Source organism: Gymnogyps californianus, chromosome 6, assembly GCF_018139145.2.
Source record: "Gymnogyps californianus isolate 813 chromosome 6, ASM1813914v2, whole genome shotgun sequence".
Taxonomy (NCBI): Eukaryota; Metazoa; Chordata; class Aves; order Accipitriformes; family Cathartidae; genus Gymnogyps; species Gymnogyps californianus.
Window position 1 is genome coordinate 6,085,649 of NC_059476.1, and position 22,613 is coordinate 6,108,261.

The 22,613-nt window shown below is 39.9% G+C and overlaps 1 protein-coding gene across 2 annotated transcripts in view; it reads left to right on the forward strand.

Annotated features, from left to right (window-relative positions):
- The window catches only part of FGFR2 (fibroblast growth factor receptor 2), an 86,864-nt gene extending 77,266 nt beyond the window's left edge, over positions 1-9,598 (forward strand). For both annotated transcript variants that reach the window (XM_050898661.1, XM_050898662.1), the window contains exons 15-18: positions 1,068-1,138; positions 2,965-3,102; positions 3,918-4,023; positions 7,793-9,598. In XM_050898661.1, coding sequence (XP_050754618.1) covers positions 1,068-1,138; positions 2,965-3,102; positions 3,918-4,023; positions 7,793-7,957 — 480 coding nt within the window. In that variant the 3' untranslated portion in view covers positions 7,958-9,598. The remainder of the gene's footprint in view (positions 1-1,067; positions 1,139-2,964; positions 3,103-3,917; positions 4,024-7,792) is intronic.
- Positions 9,599-22,613: the final 13,015 nt, after the last annotated feature.

The window sequence follows — 22,613 nt, forward strand, 5'->3', positions numbered from 1 at the left end:
TGTACCAAGCCTAGGATCTTGAATAAACACTGCATAAACAGTGCTAGCAATAACCATAATAAAAATCCTGTTTATGTGTGGTAATGCCACATACAGCTTTATGCCTTTTGCCTGTACTTAGCTTGTTATGTACAAGTTAAGGTGGTAGTATCAAAGTGGGGCTAGAGGTTGAGAAAATTGATTTTGTTTTCTCCCCACTCTGTCACTGTTTTGCTGTTTAACCTGTACCAAATCAAGAAGATAAAGTGTTTCGGATGTAGTTATTGATGCGTAGTTTGAACAGCTTCCACCTCCTTCTCAGGGGATCTCTTAAGAGCCTGACGAACTATACTTGGGTTTTGATGGGAATTTTGCAGAACTCATTCAGTTCTACAGACTTTAATATTTTGTATAAATATTAGTTATTATTAACAGTCATGTTAGGTAGCTTATCTATGAAAATAAAGCAATAAGTGATTAATGGCATTTTAATGGTACTATCTGCCTACTTCCAAAAGACAGAGCAACCAGGTATGGGTACATCAGTACTGGAGAGAATCGAACCTTCTTCGTATCAAATTTGGTGCAATTCCTGGGCTCTGAGCAGAGCAGACTTTGTGTGCAAAGTAAGAGGCAATTGTGACTGTGAGCTTTGGGTCACTGCAAAATGTGGAACAGGAAAACAAAATTTTTGGCTTTAGCGATCAACTGATTTTTGCAGGCAGGCCTATTTTTCAGAGCACTATTGATTGGGTTTTTTGTCTTTAAAGAGCCATAGTGGAATGATCTTTTTAATTTTGGTCTGCTTATCCTATTGTTCTCCTAGCAAGCAGTCCGGGAACTTCTTGGGAGCCCTCAATGCTTTTAATTTTATCTTCAGTGTTTATATCCATTTTTCTTAACGGTCTCCCTACTTTAGCCCATTTTACTATTTTTTCCCTGAAAATTTTAAAGGTAAATTATGCGCTGGTTTGCATTAGCAGACTGTTCGCTGAGAATTGATTAATCTTTTAAAAAAATTGGTGTTGAAATCATCCTGTAAATTGCTACCATTTTAATTTTTCTTCCCTTCCCCTCCAAACTTACAGGGACGGCTTCCAGTAAAGTGGATGGCTCCAGAAGCTCTGTTTGACAGAGTTTACACACATCAAAGTGATGTGTAAGTGGCCTTATTTCAATGGGGTTTGGGGGGGGTTGTTTTGGTTTGTGTTTGTTAAAGTTTAGGATATTTTAAATGTATTTTCCTGTTGTTCTTTACCTTTAAGCGTTTTCATTCTGTTTCACATATTAATAGATGGAACAGGACTTGCCCTTAGAAAGTGAGGATTTTATGGTAGACTGCTAACCAGTGCTCTGTTACTAATCTGCCCAGCTTCAAAGCACATGAAAGGTGGAAAATGCTAACCTCCTTCTGTCAGTGCGGAAGTTTCCCCCCTTGAACTTATTTACGGATGTGCAGCTACAAAGAGTCTATCTAATTTGCTTGGCTTTTGACATACTCTGGACTTCCTTCAGGTTTTTTAAAAAAAAAAAAAAAAAAAAAAAAAGAAAGAGAGGAAAGAAAGAAAGAAAAGAAAGTTCCTGAAAACTTCTTATTAAAAATTGGTGCTAAGATTAGGTATAATAAAACATAGGCTGGGTATACTGGAAAAGTTTTCTCTGATTTTTTTAGAAGTGGTGTTGCTTCCCAGCAGTACTTCACATGTAGTAGGAAATCATTGGACTCTGACACTTCAAAATCTTTTAATGTGTGCACAAAGCCGCTGGCTGATGCAACTGCTCAGGATTTATTCTGCTTCCTATTACAGTTTCCTAGGCCCATCTACAGTACTCGCGTGCATTGTGCTTGAAGTAGACGTGTATTTTTTATGCAATGCAGATGAAGATCTTATGTTTTTTATTTCTCCAAGAGAAGCTGTTAACTGGAAAGGGCTGGATGCTTCCCAGCACAGGTGTAAAAGGTTAAGCATGTCAGTGCAGGGTTAAAAAGAAAAAGGGCAGGGTGGAGAAAATAAGAGGTATCTCCTCTTTCTTTAACCTGGGTGCACTTCCTGCGCTGCTCTCTCCTTAAGAAAAGCATTTACTGAGGCTTTTCCTGCAATCTTTACATTATTTACAAAGGAAACTATATACACAGGTTGAGGGTGGATCAAACTTTTTGTTTTAAAATCTTGGCAAAATATTTAAGTGAATGTGAAGTAAACTACTTCACTGGATCAGGACTGAAAGTCAGTCTGAGCTCCTCAGCAGCCAGGGAGCACGAGGATTTCGGTGCTGGAACTTGAAGACTCTTGGCCCCATGGTGGCTTTGAAGACGGCTAAAGATAATATTATTGTAAGTTTGTGCAAACAGTTTACTAAAATACATTGCTGCAAAGCTGGGAGAGCTGCAGAGAAGCTCAGGAGCCAGTGCAAGCTGTGTGCTGTTGCTCACCTGGCAAAGCCGCCTGCCAAAGAGTCCTAGGTTGCCAGCAAAGCGTGCTGAGGCAGGCTCTGGAGGAGGTGGCAAGCAGGCAGGAAAACCGGCTTAAAATTATCCTCCTTCATTTCCTAACAAAAATCAATAAAAAAAGAAATAAAATACAAGAGCAGAATGATGCAAAATATTTTTGTTTTGTTCTGCTTTTTCCAAAATATCCTGCCACATAATTGCAGTCCAGCTCAGCTGTGAGTGTTCTGTAAACAATTAAGCTGCGAAGACGCAGTTCTTTGCAGTAGCCCTGGAAACTCGGGCGCTCGGAGCACACCAGACAAAGGCAAAGAGTGTGTTTGAGAACATGCTCGGGTCAGTCCCTGTTCTATGTGCTGCCCATGTATCTGATGCACTTCACAGATTGATGTCCCGCTCAGGGCGGTCGGAGTTGGGCAGATGCCGATTTAAGCGTCTCCTGAGAGGGATTGGCAATCATTGCCTCTGCCGCAGACACATCTCTGTTTTCAGCAGTCAGGCGGATCCACTAATGCAGTTTTCTCTTTGATTTGTAGTTGGTCATTTGGTGTGTTAATGTGGGAGATCTTCACGTTAGGAGGATCGCCCTACCCAGGAATCCCAGTGGAGGAACTTTTTAAGCTGCTTAAAGAAGGGCACCGAATGGATAAACCTGCCAACTGCACCAATGAACTGTAAGGACCCTTATTTGCTGTACCAGGATTGAAGGGCACAAACTGCTGAATTCGCATGGTTAATGCTACCCCAGCAGAATCAAACATTTTCAGAATTGCTTGACTCTAAAATTGTGGATATATGTGTGTGTATAGATATGTAAAGAAAAGATATGAAAAGGTCTTCAGGAAATGTTTGACAGAGGTACTTCTTTACGCACCCTGCTGTGATCCCATTGAAAAAAGAAGAGATCGTCTACAAGCCAGTCTTCGTCAGTGTTTTCACACCCGTATTTGTTTTATTTTAAACTCATTAACATGAAAATTCCTAAATGACACACATACCACTAATCATGTGTAAGGTACATAAGGCTGGTTTTGTACACAACAAAATACATCTGGGAACTTCTGCGTTAACACAGCATTATCTCCTGGTGATGAGGGGAGAGTGTTTTCCCTTTCTGATACAGCCCTTCACTATTTTTAATTTTTCTTTTCCCATTTTAATTTCTCCACTTCACAAAGACCACAATCCCTAACATGCAAAAATATTTAAGCATATGTAATTTAATACCATTGAAATTCCTGGGACAGAAGGCTACAGAATCGGGTCCACAAAAAGGTAATTTAGACGCTAGGCAAGAGAGATACAGGAGTAGAAATGCACCTTTGAGGGAAGGGAGTATTGCACAGTTTTGGGAGAGTCAGTGGTCCATGTGTAGGGCTGTGAGTGCTTGCTGCTTTATTTGTGATAAAGAACATTGACTGTGTATGAAAAGGTTTATGAGAAGGACGCGTGATTTTAATTAAGCCAAGAAAATGTGTATTTCTTACAGCTATATGATGATGAGAGATTGCTGGCATGCTGTGCCTTCACAGAGACCGACTTTTAAACAGTTGGTAGAAGACTTGGATCGGATTCTCACTCTCACAACCAATGAGGTAGGTAAATTGTTTCCCTCCATAAGCTGCTGATCAGGACAAATGGTTCAGGAGACAGATGGAATTTATGCAATTATGAAATCCTGCTCAAGTTCTCTTCTTGTTCTGTTTGCCATTGTCCTCTGAGGTTACACGCAGCTAAGCTATGTATCCTATGAAATCCTCGATTTCTTGCCATTATGCCTTGATTTATGTAACTCAACAGAAACACATCTTTAAAGTGTTTTTCTTTATTTCTCATTGCCTCTTTTGATGTTTTTAGCGTAGCAGTATCGAGGGACTACACGTGGCAGGTTGAGAGGCAATGTTTATGTTTCAACATGAATTTCGCGTGAAGGAGAGATGTAGACTTCATGGTGTTTTTCATTTATCGACTCGGTTTGATTCCCAGCCATGATATCTAGGTCAGAAGAGGAGAAATCGTCAGTGGTAGATTTCAGATTATATGTCTGAGAGTGAATTAGGTTCACTGAAATAGCTCTCTGTGGAGGGAATGAGGACCCATGGGGAATGTGCGAACAGCCATCCAATTATCCAAAGGTCCTGCCTAACACTGCTTCAGGTTGGGATATATGAATGCAAAAAGGTTTTATTTGAAGAGCATTCTTTCAGAGGTCTGAGATACTATTAGTTTTAGCAAGGAACATACTGATTAGGGTATTCACACAGGAATCGGTTCTCTTATCACTAAATCACATGCACCTTTGAGGAAGATCACAAGTGACGGAAATGTTGATTCTTTTGGTGGAAGCTTCTTTTGAGAGAAAATGCTTGGTGTCCAAGAAATGTTTTACAAGTTCCTATCATTTCTGAGAAATTATATGTATAATGGGAGGAAAAGAAAGAACAAAACCCTTACAGAGGAAAGTTGCAACAACTTGTTTTGACCATTTCAAAATAAATTTTTCAGATTTGCTATGATTATAGCACTTCTTTATAAGGGGGGGCGGGGGGAGGTAGAAAGAAAAAGACTTGGATCGCTTTATATTGGTCCTCAACATTACTTTCTAATTTTTCAGAATTGTCAGAGAAATAAAAACCGGATTATTAAGCAGCATTAGGAAAGGCTGTATGCAATAGAGACAACAGGAGAACCTGAGTAAAGAGATGCCCTTTTTTTGATCATCATTTGCCCGGTAGATCCAGTTGAAAAAGATTTTGGCTTCAGTAGCAGCTATAAATTTATCTGGATTCTGTTTTGTAAGGTTTACTCTAAGAAGCAGCACCTTCAGGGCTGGCTCAGAGATGAGGCAGGAATATGCCCCCCCTACGGAGTCGGTAACGCAGCTCTGCGTACTATTACCGTTTTCCCTTCATCCAGTACTGACTGCATCTTGTCCTGCCTAATTTATATATGATTTCACAAGACCGGTTGGAGGTGGGCTGGCTGCCACCGCGGAGTGCTGGGTGGTTTGGACTGGATATTCGTTTGCAAATTCAAGAGGGAGGTTCTGGGCTGGAATTCTGAGCCTGGGAAAGGATATTGCTTTCTTTTTTGTGTGTGTTTAACCATCTTGCCTTCCCAATTCTATACTGCTCATGGACCTGGAATGATCTCAAAGGTAACCTGAAAAGGCCTTTAGGGTTGTGTAAATTACTTTAGACTAGAATCATAGGAAAAATGGCTGGAAAAAGCTCAGGAACACATCCAGTCCATCTGATTGGCCTACGGCAGGATCCGCTATACGTTTGTCATTCCTGACAGATGTTTATGTAACTTGTCCTTAAAGATCTCCACTGCTGTATTTCTGCATCACCCCTTAACAGTCTATTGGTTTGTTTCATTAGCCTTCTTGAAAGTTTTTTCTAATCTCTAATCTTTCAACATAAGCTATTGCTTTTGTCTTATTTACCCTGGACATAGAAAGCAAATTATTTCACTTGTCTTTGCGGCACGTTTTATGTTCCTGAAAACTCCTCATGTTCTCACTCGGTGTGTCCTGAGAACTCCAGTGTGTCCCATTTTCCTCCATAGCTTGTGCTTTTGAGACCTCTAATTTTGTGTAATCTGCACAGCTTTCCTGAAGCGCGGGTCCTTTGTGCATCAGTCTGACAATACTTCTGCTTATCCTCTCCACGGTGGCACTTTCCCTGTCCCCGCAGAATGATACTGTTGATACAGGATCAGCCTGGTTTACCAACAACTCAAAAACTTGCTAGGGCAGCCAATGATACCTTCTTCTGCATTTGTGCAAGTAAATATTTCTGCTTAAATGGTAAAGTCTTGCTCTTCTCCACGCTGAATCATCACTTGTTGGGTTTTTTTGTTGGTGTTTTGGTTTTGGGGGGGTCTTTTGTTGTTTTTTTCCCCAAAAGACCCTATTTCCCATGTTTCCCAGAGTAGCGTGGAATGTTTCCCTGAGCCACATGAGCAGAGGTCACCAAGAGTCAGCCTCACGGCTGTGTTGTTATATCGACACCAGGAACCAGCCTGATACTGGAAACTCCTTATGCCCCTTTATGTGACTCTGGCCCTTGACGTTGGATAAGGAGGCTGGAGAGGGGATAAGGATCCCACCTGCAATACTGAATTCATAACTGAATTACATCAAGCCTTTTGATATGACGAGCCATGCCTGATGTCCCACAAGAAAGCCCTGTTTCTTCAAACACTGGAATACTTTCTTCTTTTATCTGTCTAGAACGTGCTTGATTATTTCTGGTCACGTAGGACTGGCTTGCTAATAAATAAATACGGGTCAAGATTGTGCTTGTGGATCTTCTAAAACCTAGGCAGCAAGATAGGCAGTAATCATAGACCCAAACTGCCTTCTCTTGCTGCCTACTGTATTTGTCGGCATTTTAAAACTTACATTCCCCCCCCTTTTAAAATGGTAACCATTTTTTAACTATAATATGGTAATGATTGAATTTCTGACTTAAAAAAAATATGTTAACCAAGAACTAAATTACCCCAAACCTAAGCACAGCAGCATAAAATACTGACTGAGGTGGAAGACTTGTCTCGTCAGTAGGATCATAACTTGTGGTTTAGCAAATGAAGAGATTGCATTTAAATGAATGCAGCTGCCTTTAGAAGTTGAAAGAGAAGGAACATTTCAAGGGGAAAAATAACTTTATTCTCCTGCCAAAACTGTTGTTTCTAGCAAAAGAGCCTTAATCCAAAACTTGGATTCAGCAGGTATTATTTCCTTTTTTAATGACTGCTTTGGTCATGGCTACTCTGGGACACACACACACACACACACACGCGCACACACACACGAATATGTAGTGTAAAAAACCCAAATCTAGTGAATTTAATTTTGTTTTCCTTTCAGTTCTTTTTTGCACATATGCCACTGCATGTTTAAACACAAATTTAATATCACAGAATATAAAACAGATATTCAAAGTGACCAAAGGAATATAAAGTTGGAAGTATCTTTCCCTCTCCAAATCATTACCATGTGCTAAAGAAAAATGGTTCTATTTAGGATGAAATTTCATTTTTATCATTGCGAGTGAAAAATCCTCTTTTGATGTGGTTGGCATGTTTATTTCCACTGACGCGGCTAATGCTGGTGATGTTGGACTTCAGAAGAGTACCGTGTTATTGGTTTGGTTTTTGTTTCTCTATCCAAGCTCCTTGTTTTGTGAGATATTTAAGCGACAGGCAGTTTTGAAAGCAGTGGCGTTACAGAAATGAGTGTCTTTTTTAAACTGTTCTTTTACCCACTCTATAATCAAGCCAAATCAGAGCAGTGGTGACACGTTACTGTCAGTTTTACTCACTGTCTAAAAATGCAATTTATTTCTTTTGTCATAGGAGTATCTGGACCTCAGTGGACCTCTCGAACAGTATTCACCTAGTTACCCTGACACGAGGAGTTCGTGTTCTTCAGGTGATGACTCTGTTTTTTCTCCCGATCCAATGCCTTATGAACCTTGTCTTCCTAAGTACCAGCACATGAATGGAAGTGTTAAAACATGAAAAGAAATCATACAGAGGAATAAAGAAACAAGAACATCAAGCTACCTACCATATACAAAACAAAATCTTTTCTCCAGGACCTTAATATTTCTGCTTGTACATATGAAATATGGAAAAAAGAAAAAGGAAAAAAAAAGAAAACTTGGAGGAAAGCAGTCAGAACCTACATAAAGAATCTCACAAGTTACAACTTTTAAATATTCACAACTTTTAAATATTCCCAACGAAGAAGAATGTTTATGAGCTGTGTCTAGATACCCATTGCTATCAGTTTTCTGGCTTCCTGTAAGCTGCAACAGACTTTTTGTACAATGGACCAGTTGGACTTGAGGCAAACTCTGGGTCTGCCTTTCTTGTTTATTTTGTAATATTTGGAGAAAATATATGTTGGCACACACTTACAGAGCACAAATGCAGTATATAGGTGCTGGATGTATGTAAATATATTCAAAATATGTATAAATATATATTATATATATTTACAATGAATTATTTTTTGTATTGATTTAAAAATGGATGTCCCAATCCACCTAGCAAATTAGTCTCTTTTTTAACAGCTATTTGCTAAATGCTGTTCTTACACAGAATTTCTTAATTTTCACCATCCAAAGGTGGAATATACTTTGCTTTCAGGGAAAATGGTATATCATTAATTTATTAACTAATTGGTAATGTACAAAACAGTTAATCGTTTATAGGGTTGTTGTGTTTTTGTAATTTAAATGGCATTTCTATGCAGGCAGCACAGAGAACTAGTAGATATATTGCTCAGACTTTACTAGTTTTCAGATCTTTAAAAAAAGAAATATTTACAGTATATAACTAATTTGGGGGAATTAAACTTTTGATTTATTTGTGTTAAAAACTGCAGTGTCAGATGATTATTCTTATCAAAACCAAATCCTTTAACAAGAAAGTCTTTTATTCTCAATACCTGTCACTTTAGCAATTTAACTCTTTAGCAATGTTTCCCATGGCCAAAAAGCAGAATCATTCCACATACAAGAAAAGAAAAAGAAAAAAAAAAATTAAAGAGGAGTTCCTAAAGTAAGGAAAGACATTAATTTGTCTATAACCATAGCAGGACGTACTACTCTAAAAGGAGCTGAGCTTCTACCCTGACTTGCACATGCATCAAATTAACTACAGTTCTCTTCCCTGAGTTGGATAATAGGTTCCAGATCTTTTGGCCTGGATCTTTTTTGCCTTTTAGACTATCCCTCTATTGTAACTTAAGTTAAAAAGAGAGAAGTTGTTTATAATGACAATTCGCCATAGGAATATCAGCATCTTTTTAAGGGATTAATTAATGCTGACTCCAGTATGTCCTTCTGATCCATTCCATAACAGTAGGTATAGCACTGGCCTCTGCTCTAATGTCGCTGTTGTTTGTATCTTTTTATAGAAGTCTTGTGTTTTTACTTTCAGAACACTCACACTGATATGGCCATGCAATATGAATGCAAATTACACTGTTTTATGTGGTGGTGTTTGTTTGGTTTTTTATTTTTTGGTTGTGTTTTTTTTTTTTTAAATTGGGTAAAAGAAGTATTAAAATCTGTTAACTTTTGTACTGACAATAAAATGTTTCTACAGATATTAATGTTAAAATTACAAAATAAATGTCATGCAGCTTATTTTTCCTAATCCTTTGTGTCATACAAAATGGTTTCCTGAACATCAAGTGATGGAACTCGTCCAGAAATGCTTCCTTTTGACCTTATCATAGATCCTATATTACAAAGCAATTCTTTCAGGAATAATACTTTTGCCTCTGTCTTATAAAATGTCTGCTCATGAATAACATGGGTTATTTGAGTAAACATATGTACAATCTTTGGTGTTTGTGGGGTGGGACGCTATTTGCTGGAAAATGGTTTGAAGTGTTTATAGTGTAGACATAAAATATATTCTTTTTTATTTAGTCAGGCTGTATCCTTTAATTAGTGAGGTTTCTCATTCATACTGGAGAGGCTGGAGGACCATTTGTACAGGAGATTTTAAAAAAATCATAATAGATGGAAAGAGAGTCATCATGGAAAGAGTATAAAAGTTTTGGGGGTTTGGGGGTTTTTTGGGTTTTTTTTGTTTTTGTTTTTTTTTTTTACTTGAAAACAGAAGGAAGACACACCAAAATAGCTAGTTCTTGAGACAGAAATGGGAACTTTATGGTCACATTACTGTTGCAGGTTAGCCAGAAAAAGGTTATTGAACCTGGTCTTCGCCACATACTGTAAAAGTGCTCCAGACTATTCTTTGGTTTCTTTTCGTCTCTTTCCAGTTTGACCAGAAATCCCATACCAATCCGAAGAAACTTTCTAAAAAAAGTGCCTGTTAAAAACTGATGTTTTCCAACTAAGAATTATCTGATTGAAAAATTCCCACTGGCTCTACTAAAAAGTAACAATTCCCTTTCCCCACGACATCTATTACTATTAGCAGTAATCGTAGCTACTGTCTGACAGAAACCACAATATTCTTAATGACACACGTCTGGTTTTAAGATTCTCTTAAAGGTTATCAAAGATCTTGAATCTTCCTCTGCTTGTATTGAAATGAATTTAAATGCATCTTTACTACTTTGACATCTTTTTAAAATAACAGTACATAAGCACTCCAAAACATGATGGAAAGGTGCTATTAAATAGTGTAAACTTATTTGGTTACCCTGATTTTGTTTTAAACAGTTTATTTGCTTTTCCTTTGTTCATTTTTGGTTTAGCTCTCAAAGATTTAGACTTGCACCTTGGAGATAGACCACAATTTCACAAATGTTGGCTGAAGTATATTATGCCATTTTCCTAATTTTAGAGTCTAATCCCTGGATTAAGCTTTCATTCCTTCCTGCTGTCTGAAGACTTTCTTCTCCATTGCCTGCTGACTAATTTCCTTCTATGAAAACACTGGCTCTAGAGCAGGGCACAGAAGCACTCGGTTTCTGGGGGAGAAGCAGAACATCCTCTGTGTGTGGAGTTGTAAGAGGAAACTAAGTAGCATAAAATAAAATCTGGCATTGAAATTTGTCCAAAGGGGAAATATTCTTCATTGCCATGCCTACCTTTCACCCTTTCATGAGAAGAAGGGGTTAGGAATTTGGATTGCTATCTCATCTAAAAATAAAATTGCCATTAATAACAGGAGCGGTAATGAAGAGTAGCATTATGTCAGGAAATGCATTTATATTGACGTGGATAATGAGGATTATGTTCTGTGTATCATCGGTTTCCTGCAGCACCTAGTTGTTTCTTGTCCCCCGTTTAAGTATTGATTCAAATCAACTCTGCGTGATATGAGAGAAAATATGGATGTAGAAACCAGGTTTGTTATGGCTCAAGTCCATAAACAAGTTCATATTGCCTGTTTCGGGTTTTCTTCCACTTTTTTACTATACTATAGCAAGTAGCATGGGCTACATACATCAGATAAGAATATAGCTTCTGTTCTGTCACACTTTCTGTTGATTTCATATTGTTTAATATCTGTTTCATTATGCTTTTAAAAAAAGTAAGAGTTGAACTGTGTTCTGAGTTTCAAATTTGTCAAAGAACAAGTAAGTTTACTGTTTTATTTCTGGAAGTAACATGAGTGAAGCTGTGTACAAATCTGGTAATTTTCATGTCTAGCCGTTGAGAAAAGAGCACCACAAAACCTTGAGGTCTAGAGACCATCTTTTTAGTGAAAGATTCAGTGATCTCAATGTAATTAATTAAACCAAGAGAAGGTTAAGAATTGTCTTGATCAGGGTATATAAACTGCTGTTAGAGTAAAATACTTTTTAATAATAAAGGTCTCTTCCACAAAAGCTCCAGATGCAGTGCCTGAAAGGTGGCACAAGACCCGTCCAGGCTAGGTGAAAGGCATGCCTTTTGGATGGTAGAAGTAGTCGGCGGTAGGAGCAGCGTACCATTGACCTTCCCCCAGTTGGAGCAAACGTGATCTCCTGTGGCTCAACAGTGAGCAAAATCCAAGTGAGCTGGTTGTAATGTTTCCTCTCGCCCTCCAAGTCTGTGATGGGAAAGCTCATGTCATGCAGATCCTGAACGGCAAGTTTTGGAGACTTTCCATAGTCCAGGAAATTTCACGTATGCGCAGAGTGGCTGCTCAAATCAGTGCCTGATTGTTATTGTTAAGGAAAGGTAAAGAACTGTTAGAAGACAAATCTTTTAGCAAACCTTCCAGAAACCTTCATATGCTTTAGTTTCATTTGGATTTTTTTAAGTAGCCTAACATACTCGAGGGAAAAAACTGAGGCAAAAAAGTTGCTATTCATAGAAGGAAAAAAAAAAAGCCATAGAAGGGGAAAAAAAGCCACCCAACACCTGTTTTTGAAGAGTCATCTGTCCATTCTGTAATCAGGAAGTTCTGTATCTGCATAATTCGATCTAATTATTATAAAAATATTTCATTGATTTTTCCACAGTAAATGTGATGAAGCATAAGTTACCTCCAACAACTTGTGCTTGGAAAGACCAGCAATCCTTCTGCGCCTGTGATTATGTCTGTGTACTTCTGAGCTTTTGTTGCCCTGAGGCCTGAATGTTACAAGCAACTTAAATGCAATAGACTTTGTGGAGCAAGTCGTCTTTTTTTATCCTCTTTTACCTATGCCAAACTCCTATTAACCAGATTTTCCATAAAACTCCTAAAGGAGAGAGAAGATGGAGGCAGTCATTCTCTTCACAAGGATGCATGGAGACAGAACAAGGGGCAAGAGGCACCAGTTGCTTCAGGGTATTTCTATCTGGATTTTAGAAACAATTTCTTCGCTGTGAGGCCACTTGGACACTGGGATAAGCTGCCTAGAGAAGCAGTGGAATCTGCCTGGCTGTAGATATTCAAGACTTGGCTTGACAGGGCCCTGGATAACCTAATCTAAGGCCCTGCTTTCAACACAAGGTTGGCCAAGTTGATCTCCGGGGTCCCTTCCAGCTGAAACTTTTCTGTGATTTTGCAAATCTGCGTTATTGGCCAAAGATAACCCAGGTCTGCAGAGGAGTTCTGGAAAGCTGCACTGGCTCATGTTGAGGTTGTCAGTGGGATGTATTGCTCAGTAAATTCAATTTAGTGATGCATTTAACAAGAGAGAGATCCCCCTCTATTAAGGCATTTGGATTTTAAAAGTCAGGTCCTGGCTTGCTTTTGATTATCACAGCTGGCCAAAAAATTTCTGATTGAATTCCTATGCAGTGGAAAACACTGTTTTGTCAAAAGCTTTATAAAGCACGAGTGTCTCGCAGAAGATATTTTGACCTTATCAGAATTACATGACCCTATCAGAGTCACCTTGTCAGAAGGAAATGAAGTCATTTTATGTTGCAACTATTTAATAGTAGACAATAGTATATAAAGTCAAAGTAAGAATGGAGTATTTTGATTTTATCAAAACAGAATGGTTAGACTAACTCAAAGTGACACCCAAGTACTGCAAATAATTGCACTTTTAAAACATTTTATTTCCAGTTCAGGCTGATGATGAGTTTTTCTCCAAGTACCAGAATTTCTTGAGGAATACACTTCTAAGTATCAATGATGTTTATATTGCTCAGAGTGCCTATCAATATTTTGACAGGCTGTTTCCTGATGCACCAGCTATTGTCCCCTACGACCGGACCGCTGTGAGCGAGGCCCAGAGCTAGTGTATCTCGGGAGGGTTTGTGATGAGCCTGCTACCATTTCCACTGACCAGCACCATGCGCTGGCACCAGGTTGCCTCTCCTGAAACACTGAATTACTGGGCAGGCTTTTCCAAAGCCTCAAAGGATTTCCAGGGAGGACTAATATTTCCTTGTGGCAGAGGAGCAACTCATCTCTTCTGCTATGGCATCGTGCCTTTCAATTGTCTGAGGCGACAAGGAGAGAGTGGAGAAATAGGACAGCAAACGAGAGCCCCGATGTCACTGCTGTCTGGAGAAATCTATGGCCCATTATACTGGAACCAAAGTGAATTACAATTTATGGAAAAAAAAAATCAATACTGCCAAGGACTGTTTTCAAGACATCTCAGAGAAGGTAGCCAAGGTGCAATATTTTGTCTAGACGCGTTTCCCTGGCACAACTATAATTTTTTTTAGGGCTATTCAGCAGCGTACAGTACCTTCTTTTCCAAAAGTTTGTTGCCACAGAGATGCACAAACTGACAGCTGAATACTGCTGTGTTGCTAAATTCAGTAAGTGAGGGATCTGCCACGGGAATCACGGTTTGGGTGTGCAGTAGAGCAGGCTACATCCAGGTCTGGAAAGAGTGGGTGTGCCACCACTGGAGAAAATGGAGTTGCATCTTCTTACATCATGCCTGAATTTCAAGCGTTACGTGTTCAGTGCCAAGAGCACTTGAGAACAGTTTGCCACCACGAAAAGTTGGTGCCAGGGCTCCTGAGGAAACTCTGACCACGCGTACCTGCAGCCGGCCTGCGATGAGGTTTCCTGAGGAGAGCCATTAAGCGCCGTGGCAGAAGGATGCCTTTGTTCTTTGCTCGACCAGCTGTTTTTGGAGAGGACAGGACAGAGCCCACAGTGTGCAGTTTCTGCTGGTGCAAAATTAGTTCGGAGATGAGGGACCTTTTCGGTGCAACCTTCATGCTGGTGGTGGAGAGGCCTTCAGCTGAAGGGAGATGGTGGAGAGGCCTTCAGCTGAAGGGAGAGCGATGGTCTGCCGCAAGCGAGCAACACGCTGCGAGAAAAGAGGTGAGAGAAGAAAACTTGCGCAGTTGGCACTGGCTCTTAATTCAAAGTGTTTCCTTATGAAACTGCTCATTTTCTCCTCATCAGCTCCAGGAAGCCGCCAACCCGAATGCCTGTGTGCTCATCTCCTGTGAAGCTGCCAGTGGGTTTGAAATGGAACTGCCAGCATGCAACTTGCCTGGCACATCCAACTTTTCTGAAGCATTTTCTTTCATGGATACTCCCTCTTCTTACTGGTTTTCTTGACTATGTTTCATTTACTTTTAAAAAAGATTTTTTTTAAAAAGTATTTGCATTTGTTGGTTCACATATTTGGGAAAAAAAAACCCCAAGGGTTTCTGCTAGGGAATTGTAAGTAATAAAAATTTGCCTATATATTTTTCCAAATTCATATTTTTCCTCTCATTTAAAATTTCCAAGACTTGTTCCCTGACAGCTGTTATAACAAATGGTGGACTTCTTCAGCTGATGTAATCCAAGACTTCATTCATGTCAGAGGAGATGTAATATTTATTTATCAGCTGGTCAATGAAGTATGATCCATTGGTTTGTTTTTTAATGTTCTGTAGCCCTTTTTTGGTATTTTTCAGTAAAAATAGTATATTTCTCTCTAGTGATCTATATAGACTAGATCTGTACAAGGATTTTTGTAGGTCCAGCCCTACAGGTTGCTAAATCATGAAGCTAATGCCATATAAAAGTTCAGTAGTCAAGTAATAGTCATAATCATAACAGCGTTCTGGAAGAGTCAATAAAAACATTAATAACCAGATAAAAATTCTGAAGGAGAAATGTTTTTATTGTGAGTTAAAAGTGTTGGGTTTTTTTTCCCCTTAGTATTTGGCAGCGCTTTGCTTGCTCCTCATTTGACTTTTTGCTTCATTGTTCACAAATACTCTGTGGATCCTCATCTGGCTTAATAGTCAGGAAACAACAGTTACATTCAGGGTGGTTCCAACAAGTCTTAAAATCACCCCAGAATTTCATGCCTGGTCTCTCCTTTGACACCGACTGCCCTAAATATGAAGGATGTCACTTGGATCCAGACTTGGATCTTGTAATATCTATTTTTCCGCGTATGGAAGTTGGCTTCATAATTACGTAGTATGTGTGCTGAGCTCCCTTTCTTCTTGGTGTTGCAATAAACCAGGAGGAAAAATCTGCTGTGGTTTTCTTTAGGCTTTGTTTCACTCGTTGCAGACAGATGAGAAGGGAAGAGGCAGCAGTCCCTTGCTTTTCGTAGCTCCGCGTTCGTTGTCTTTCTTGCTGGAGCCTCCTCCGCCTCCTGCCCTCGCACCCGCAGCCCAGAGCACATGCCACATCAGTAGTTAAAAAACATATATCCTCAAAGACTTTCATATTTTGTTGAGATTTCTTTGTAACTCCACGACAGACAGCCGTTGCTCCATTAATCAACTCCCTCTGTTTGACAAGCGGTAGATTTATGGTACTGCATTGATGAAACCAAAATGCAATTAAACACAATCAATCTGTTCAGCTGAAGTTTCCAGATACTGCTCGCGAAATCCTTTTCAAACATCATTAGAGTTGGGGCTTTGAGAAGCGTGGAGTGAAAACAAAGAAAAGGTGGTAGTTTTTCTAGGGTATTTTCAGTCTCTCAAAATACACCCCCAAAGGTCTAAATGTATTTTTTAAGAACTGAAGAGCCAAGGGGAAGACAAGAATCTAGGGGTTTACTTTTGGTCCTGAGGTAGGAGTGGGACTAAAAGGAGCATCAGGTGACGAAGTGGTAAGTCACTAAATTTGTATGGTTTCTGCAGATGCAATGTCTGCTTTCACTCTGAGTGGAACGATGCGTTCATTTTCGGGGGGAACATTCCCACTTCATTAATTAATAGCAAAGGTACGATACAAACATGGTGAAGTTGCATCCTGGATTTGTAAACACTTTCTTAAATAGCTTTGGAATTCTTGATTTCCACAGTGTTTCTGTGTACACACATACTCCAGCAACAGACTTCCAGAAAACTACCATCACGCAGAATTAGCTTCACTTTATTTGTTTGTTTGTTTGTTTGTTTGTTTGCTGTTGTCATGGTTTAACCCCAGCTGGCAACTAAGCACCACACAGCCGCTCGCTCACTCCCCCCACCCAGTGGGATGGGGGAGAGAATCAAAACAAAAACCAAACTCGTGGGTTGAGACAAAGACAGTTTAATAGGACAGAAAGGAAGAAAATAATAATAATGACAATAATAATAATAAAATGACAATAATAATACTAAAAGAATTATAATATATTAAACTAGTGATGCACAATGCAATTGCTCACCACTCGCCGACCAGTGCGCAGTCAGTTCCCGAGCAGCGATGCACCCCTCCCAGCCAACTCCCCCCAGTTTATATACTGGGCATGATGTCATATGGTATGGAATATTCCTTTGGCCGGTTTGGGTCAGCTCCCCCAACTTCTTGTGCCCCTCCAGCCTTCTTGCTGGCTGGGCATGAGAAGCTGAAAAATCCTTGACTTAGTATAAACATTACTTAGCAGCAACTAAAACCATCAGTGTGTTATCAACATTATTCTCATACGAACTCCAAAACACAGCACTGTACCAGCTACTAGGAAGAAAATTAACTCTATCCCAGACGAAAGCAGGACACTATTGAATACAATTCTTTTTCCTCAAAGCAGCTGTCATATTCATGTAGCAAGTCCAAAACATTTTGAAGTTTTATTCTTCCATCCATTGGAAGTATATCCTTTGAGGAAAAATGTTTAGTATTCCTTGAGGTTACACACATTAACAAGTGCAGTGTCAATATTGTTATATCTGTTGCAACTAGAAGCATGTGTAAATTAGTATGTGCTCTTCACATAGCATGAAAAGGGAAAGATACTCAGATATTAGTGCCTGTGCTCCTTATGCAGTCTACATATTGAGTTGATTGATTCTTATATAGGAGCTCAAGAATGTATTCCTATAGACACTGGGGGAGGGATGTCTCAAGAGCTTTTTAACCCAATGGAAAAAATGTGGCAGTTTTCTGACAATGAAAGAAGGTGGGACTCAACTTTGACAGCAATAAACAAACAAAGTTAAAAAAAAGAAGCCTTTGTCTTTTTGCTTGATCTATGTGTTAGGTCACTTAATAAATCTTTCGGTGTTTCTGGCACCTAATTCTGTGTTTGATAGTCAAGAAAGGCCAGTAGTCATTCTCGTATATTTATTTTTCATTACAATCCCATCTTTATCTGAACTTCTTCTGTTTTGAATCTGCTATGGAGCCAGCACCCCAGACTCACCATAAAAAGTAACAAGGATCTCTCTCAGCAAAATCTATGTACATTTGATGCCATTAAAAGTAGGCCTTTTGCCAGTAGCCACATGATTAAGGTTCTTATGGTGCCAGAGTAACGCGGTGAGGAAGTTGTCTCCATCTCTAAATCCCCCCTTTATGCCGTTCTTCAAAAGGCAAAGAATATTTGAAGGGAGCGATGCTTGGCTTTTAGCACACCGTTTTGAAAAAGGCGCATCATGCACCAGTAACCTTCTTCTGACGGTGGAGTGGTCATGATAGCTAGATAGCTGTGGTTCACATCCATTGCGTTTCAAATGCTGGGACCGTGAGTCTGTAGGAAATTATCACTGTGTGTTTATCCCCCATGTACTTGGCCATTTCACGATAATAATTAGTTACAGAGAAGCTCCACATGAAAGGAATGTGTTGACCGCTTTTAAACATGCAGCCACCCCGCAGAAACGCGATGCCCCAGCTGTGCAGAAGACGGCTCCAGAGCTGGCAGGCGGGCTGTGTCCTAGCTCGTACGGCTGCGGGCACAGCAGTCAGGAGTTACGGAAAGGAGCCGCCTCGCTGCAGCGATTTTTGTTTCCCATAATTAATAGAAAAATGTTGGATTCTCTGGAATCTTGTGGTAACTGGTGTGATACAGTAAGCATTCCCATATGATGTATCCTAAGCTTAGTGTGATAGGAGGTTTACTGGTTGCAATTCTGGATCAGATTCTTGGACCACTGAGTCCAACAGCTTGCTGCTAGCGGTGCTCAGTACCCAGAGCAGTGTGCTGCTGTTTGCTGTCTCCAGAAGGGCTGCTGGGAGGCTTTGGAGAAAGGGACTACAACTCCAAAATCAAGTCCTTGAGAGGAATGTTGCTTGTAAGGTTCATCTTCTCTCTGTGAACACCGTCTCTGCTCCCTGTTGCAGTACCAACCACCCACAGCTTCTCCCCCTACAGCAGCAGTATCAGGGGAAGAAGCAGCTGACGGGGGTAAAAGTGTGTTCTCCCACATTTGCTTTTTCCCCCAACAGGGACCCCCATCCTTGTCAAAGCTCCCCAAGTCACGTGTGCCCGACCCACATCAACACCGCTGGCTGCAGGAGCGAGCAGCTTTCATCCTGGCCTTACTGGCTGCCACTTTACCTCCTAAAAAATGAATCTCAATTTTATTTTAGAAAAAAACACTTCCAGTGCCTCTGCAGCGTGATTTTCTAAAGAAAGCTACTGCATTGACCATGTAGCCTGGACACTGCACGCACTCTGCAAGGTTCTGGATTTGTTTTAAGTTTTCCAATTGTTAATTTTATAATGTGTCCCTCAGGTCCCTTATTAATGGACAGCTTACAGAGGAGGTCTGGGTTACTGTTTACCACAGCCCTCAATACTTTGGCATCCCTTGAGTCAAAATGAGCTCTCAGGCTTCTGCTTGCCAAGTTAAATCCTTTTAGCAATTTTATAATCTCCAAACACACATTTCTTCATCTCTCGGACTCGGTCTCTGCAATTCAGTAAGCATTTGTTGTTTGAAATCAGATCATGATGAAATCTCTTAATAGTCGCTCTATGAAAATATTTTGTTTAAAAAACACTCAAAACTTAATTGGAATGAAAATACCAGCAGCTGGATTGTAGCTTGAAGTCATAAGTCTGAGAAGCAGCTGGAACAGCAGGATTCAGAGACACTTCTAAATCTTCCTCTTCCTACAGGAACGTTTCAAGGCTGCTCTATTTTGGCAGGCAATGAAAAGGACCCACTTGAGTTTAGCCTTCTCTGACCAATATCGTATGCTGCTGTTACATCTGTCACTTAGCTTTGCAGACAGAGCACAAAAAAACATTCTGTCTTTTTCTAAGTTTTACAAAGGGTTCTGATGAGCACCATGTATTACCAAAACATCATTGCCATTACTGTCATATCTGAATAATGACTTGCTCTAGTAAAGAAATTAATTTCTTCTCAGCTCCTCGAATGAGACTTACTGAAAAATATGCTGTAAAGAAAGATTTTGGATGACTTCTTCATTGGATGAGGGCTTACTCCTTCGATTGGATTGAGTCTGGCTCTTAACTTGTCCTAAACCAGAGATCTAATTAAACTAATACAAGCATTCATGAACTTGCTACACATTTTTTGTTGTGTTTTATTTATACTTGGTTGGAGAAGTTAAGATTCAAATAGTTTGAGACCTTGGATACGCACAGTAGTGTCCCTACTATGAGTTCCATTGGCAAAACGTTGTAAGTTTTCAGACCAGTTCTCTGTCCAATTTCTACTAGATAAAATTCCTTCCATCACAAGAGCTAATTGATAAAGGTGGGATTAATTGCCTAGAGAAATTGCCTTCTTGGGATAGAAGTAATCTTCACGCACAGCACAGCAGCTTCTTGTTTGTATCTGAAAAGACTGGCTCTTCAATTTGATCACTGTAAAACATTTTGGTTTAGGTAAAGAGGAAAATGAATCTATAAAAAAATGTAATTTAGACATTGGGGCTGTAAGAGGTACATGCAAAAAACCCTGAATTAATGCAAACTTATTGGAGCAGCCTTTAGATAAATTCTTCTCATTCGATGTTTACTTTCAAATTACTCTTATGACCAGCAGGATATCTGGATGCCTATAACATTTTTTAAAAGTACGGATATAATAATACAAACTTGGCACATAATGCAACGAGAACGTCAGCAACCTCAGAAATCTGAAAGGATCCAGTGCGCTCGCCTGGATGAAGCATCCTGCTCTCTGTCAGCAGCAATACAGGAACTCCAGTGAGGACTTTTGGGAGTTTAAAGAGGTATCCAAAGTGATTTAGCCATGAGTGCAATCTTAAAAATACTGACGGGCTTTTTGTTTTGGGTTGTTTGTTTTTTTTTTTTGATAACCTGGCATGCAAACTGAGATCAGGAGGCATTAACAGCGGAGTGTAGTTGCAAAACTAAATGGTTAAGGATATAAACCAGACTTCCAGCTTGAAGGAGTTGTCCTTGTTTTAACTCCTACTGAACAATCTAATTATCCTAAGGTAATCACAACTGTGAGAATGAGGAGAGAGGTAGCAAGCATGTTTTAATACAGAAGGGGAACGATTACCTCCTGTTACTCTTAAGTCACTCCACCCTGACCATACTGTAAATTATTTATCAGAGGATGAAATATGCTCCATATACATATTTTGCTTATTCTTGCTCAGCAGTATTATTTCAGCGGCTATAAGCAACTTGTTTTGTGCTTCAGGTATTTAAGACAAAACTAATTTTTGCTGGCTTTTTAATTCCTCCATCAAGTGTTTGAGTAAGTGCATGGACACTGTACGCCTGCAGATAAGGCTGAAACTCATTAGTGCAGTCAGAACTGCAGTCTTCGCTTTTTCCTAATAGATTTTGTGGGGATAAAACCTGGGAGATGTGACTGTAGAGGTATCTGCCTTGTTCATTTTAACAGGCTCTTTCTGAAACTCCTACCTGGAGAGGTTCCCTCTCCCTTACAGCACTGCTGTGAAACCCTGGCATTAATTCAACAAACTGCTTGAATACTTGCTTCATGCATGTCCTTTATCACCACTGAAATCAAGCTGAGCGTAAATCACGTGCTCATACACCAGAATCAGGGCTTCTGCATGAAGGAGGTGGAGGTGACCTGTGGGAAAGAGTTTTTAGGTGCCTTGACTGCCTCATGTCAAGCAAACCCCAGGTACAGGGCCATGGAGCAGGTATCTCCTTGGGTACAGGAGCATGTTCAGCGTAAGCAGGACGTACCGCAGTTCTGGATTACCTTTCTGGGCCCACCTCCATGTTGATGCAAACAGTGCTCAAGCCAAAGTTGTCCCGAGGAGGAGAAGGTCCGTAACAAATATAAACAAATCACTTTTAGCAGTTGACAACTAATTCTGGAGGGGTTTTTTTTGTTTGTTTAATTGCTTTCCAAATTCTGTGTTATGAAGATGCCTTTCTGGACAACACTGTAGACAGCAGGAATGTCTCATCAGTTTGGCAATGTGAAATGGACACAGATTAAAAACGTGATGCAGACTAGACCTGGTGAATATTTGCCAAAATATTCCGTGAATATTTATTTGGATTTTGACCTGAATTCACTTTGGCCTTGTTCCCCCTTCTTTGGAGCTCATACACTAAGAGCACTGCAGTCTTACCATCCCTGACCATGTATAAAAACAACCTTTAAAATCATTTGCTTCAGCAGAAGTTAAGTTTTGTATTTGCCACATTTGCATCACAGATACTTGCCCGACTCTCCAAAAAGAAGGGAGAAAACTGAATGCAGCACTTCTGGCTGATTGCAACAGCCACTGAAGTGGTAACGAGGGAGGGATTAACGTTGATAATTTTGCTTTGTAAGCATAGCAGAAGATTAATTTTGTAGGGAAAAGAAAGTATAGGAAAATGTATTTGTTCCTGCCTTTTGCTGAAGGTTACATTTCACCCAGAGAGCAGTCACATCAATTCTTAAATCAGTAGCTGGTACCAAAGGAGAGGGAGATGTTGGGTGAAGGCATGCGAGTGGAAAAGGGGACCTGGGACTCTACAGCAGCTTTGCTGCCACTGAAGAGAGTTTCTGTTATTGTAGATGACCTTTGTGTGCTTGTGTTCAAGCTGTGTTGAGGGTTTGTCCCCCAGGTTGTCTTACATACGGGAGTAAATGTAGGTGTTGGTCTAACGGAGTGGGGCAGAACAGACTGGTAGCAGTGGCTGGAA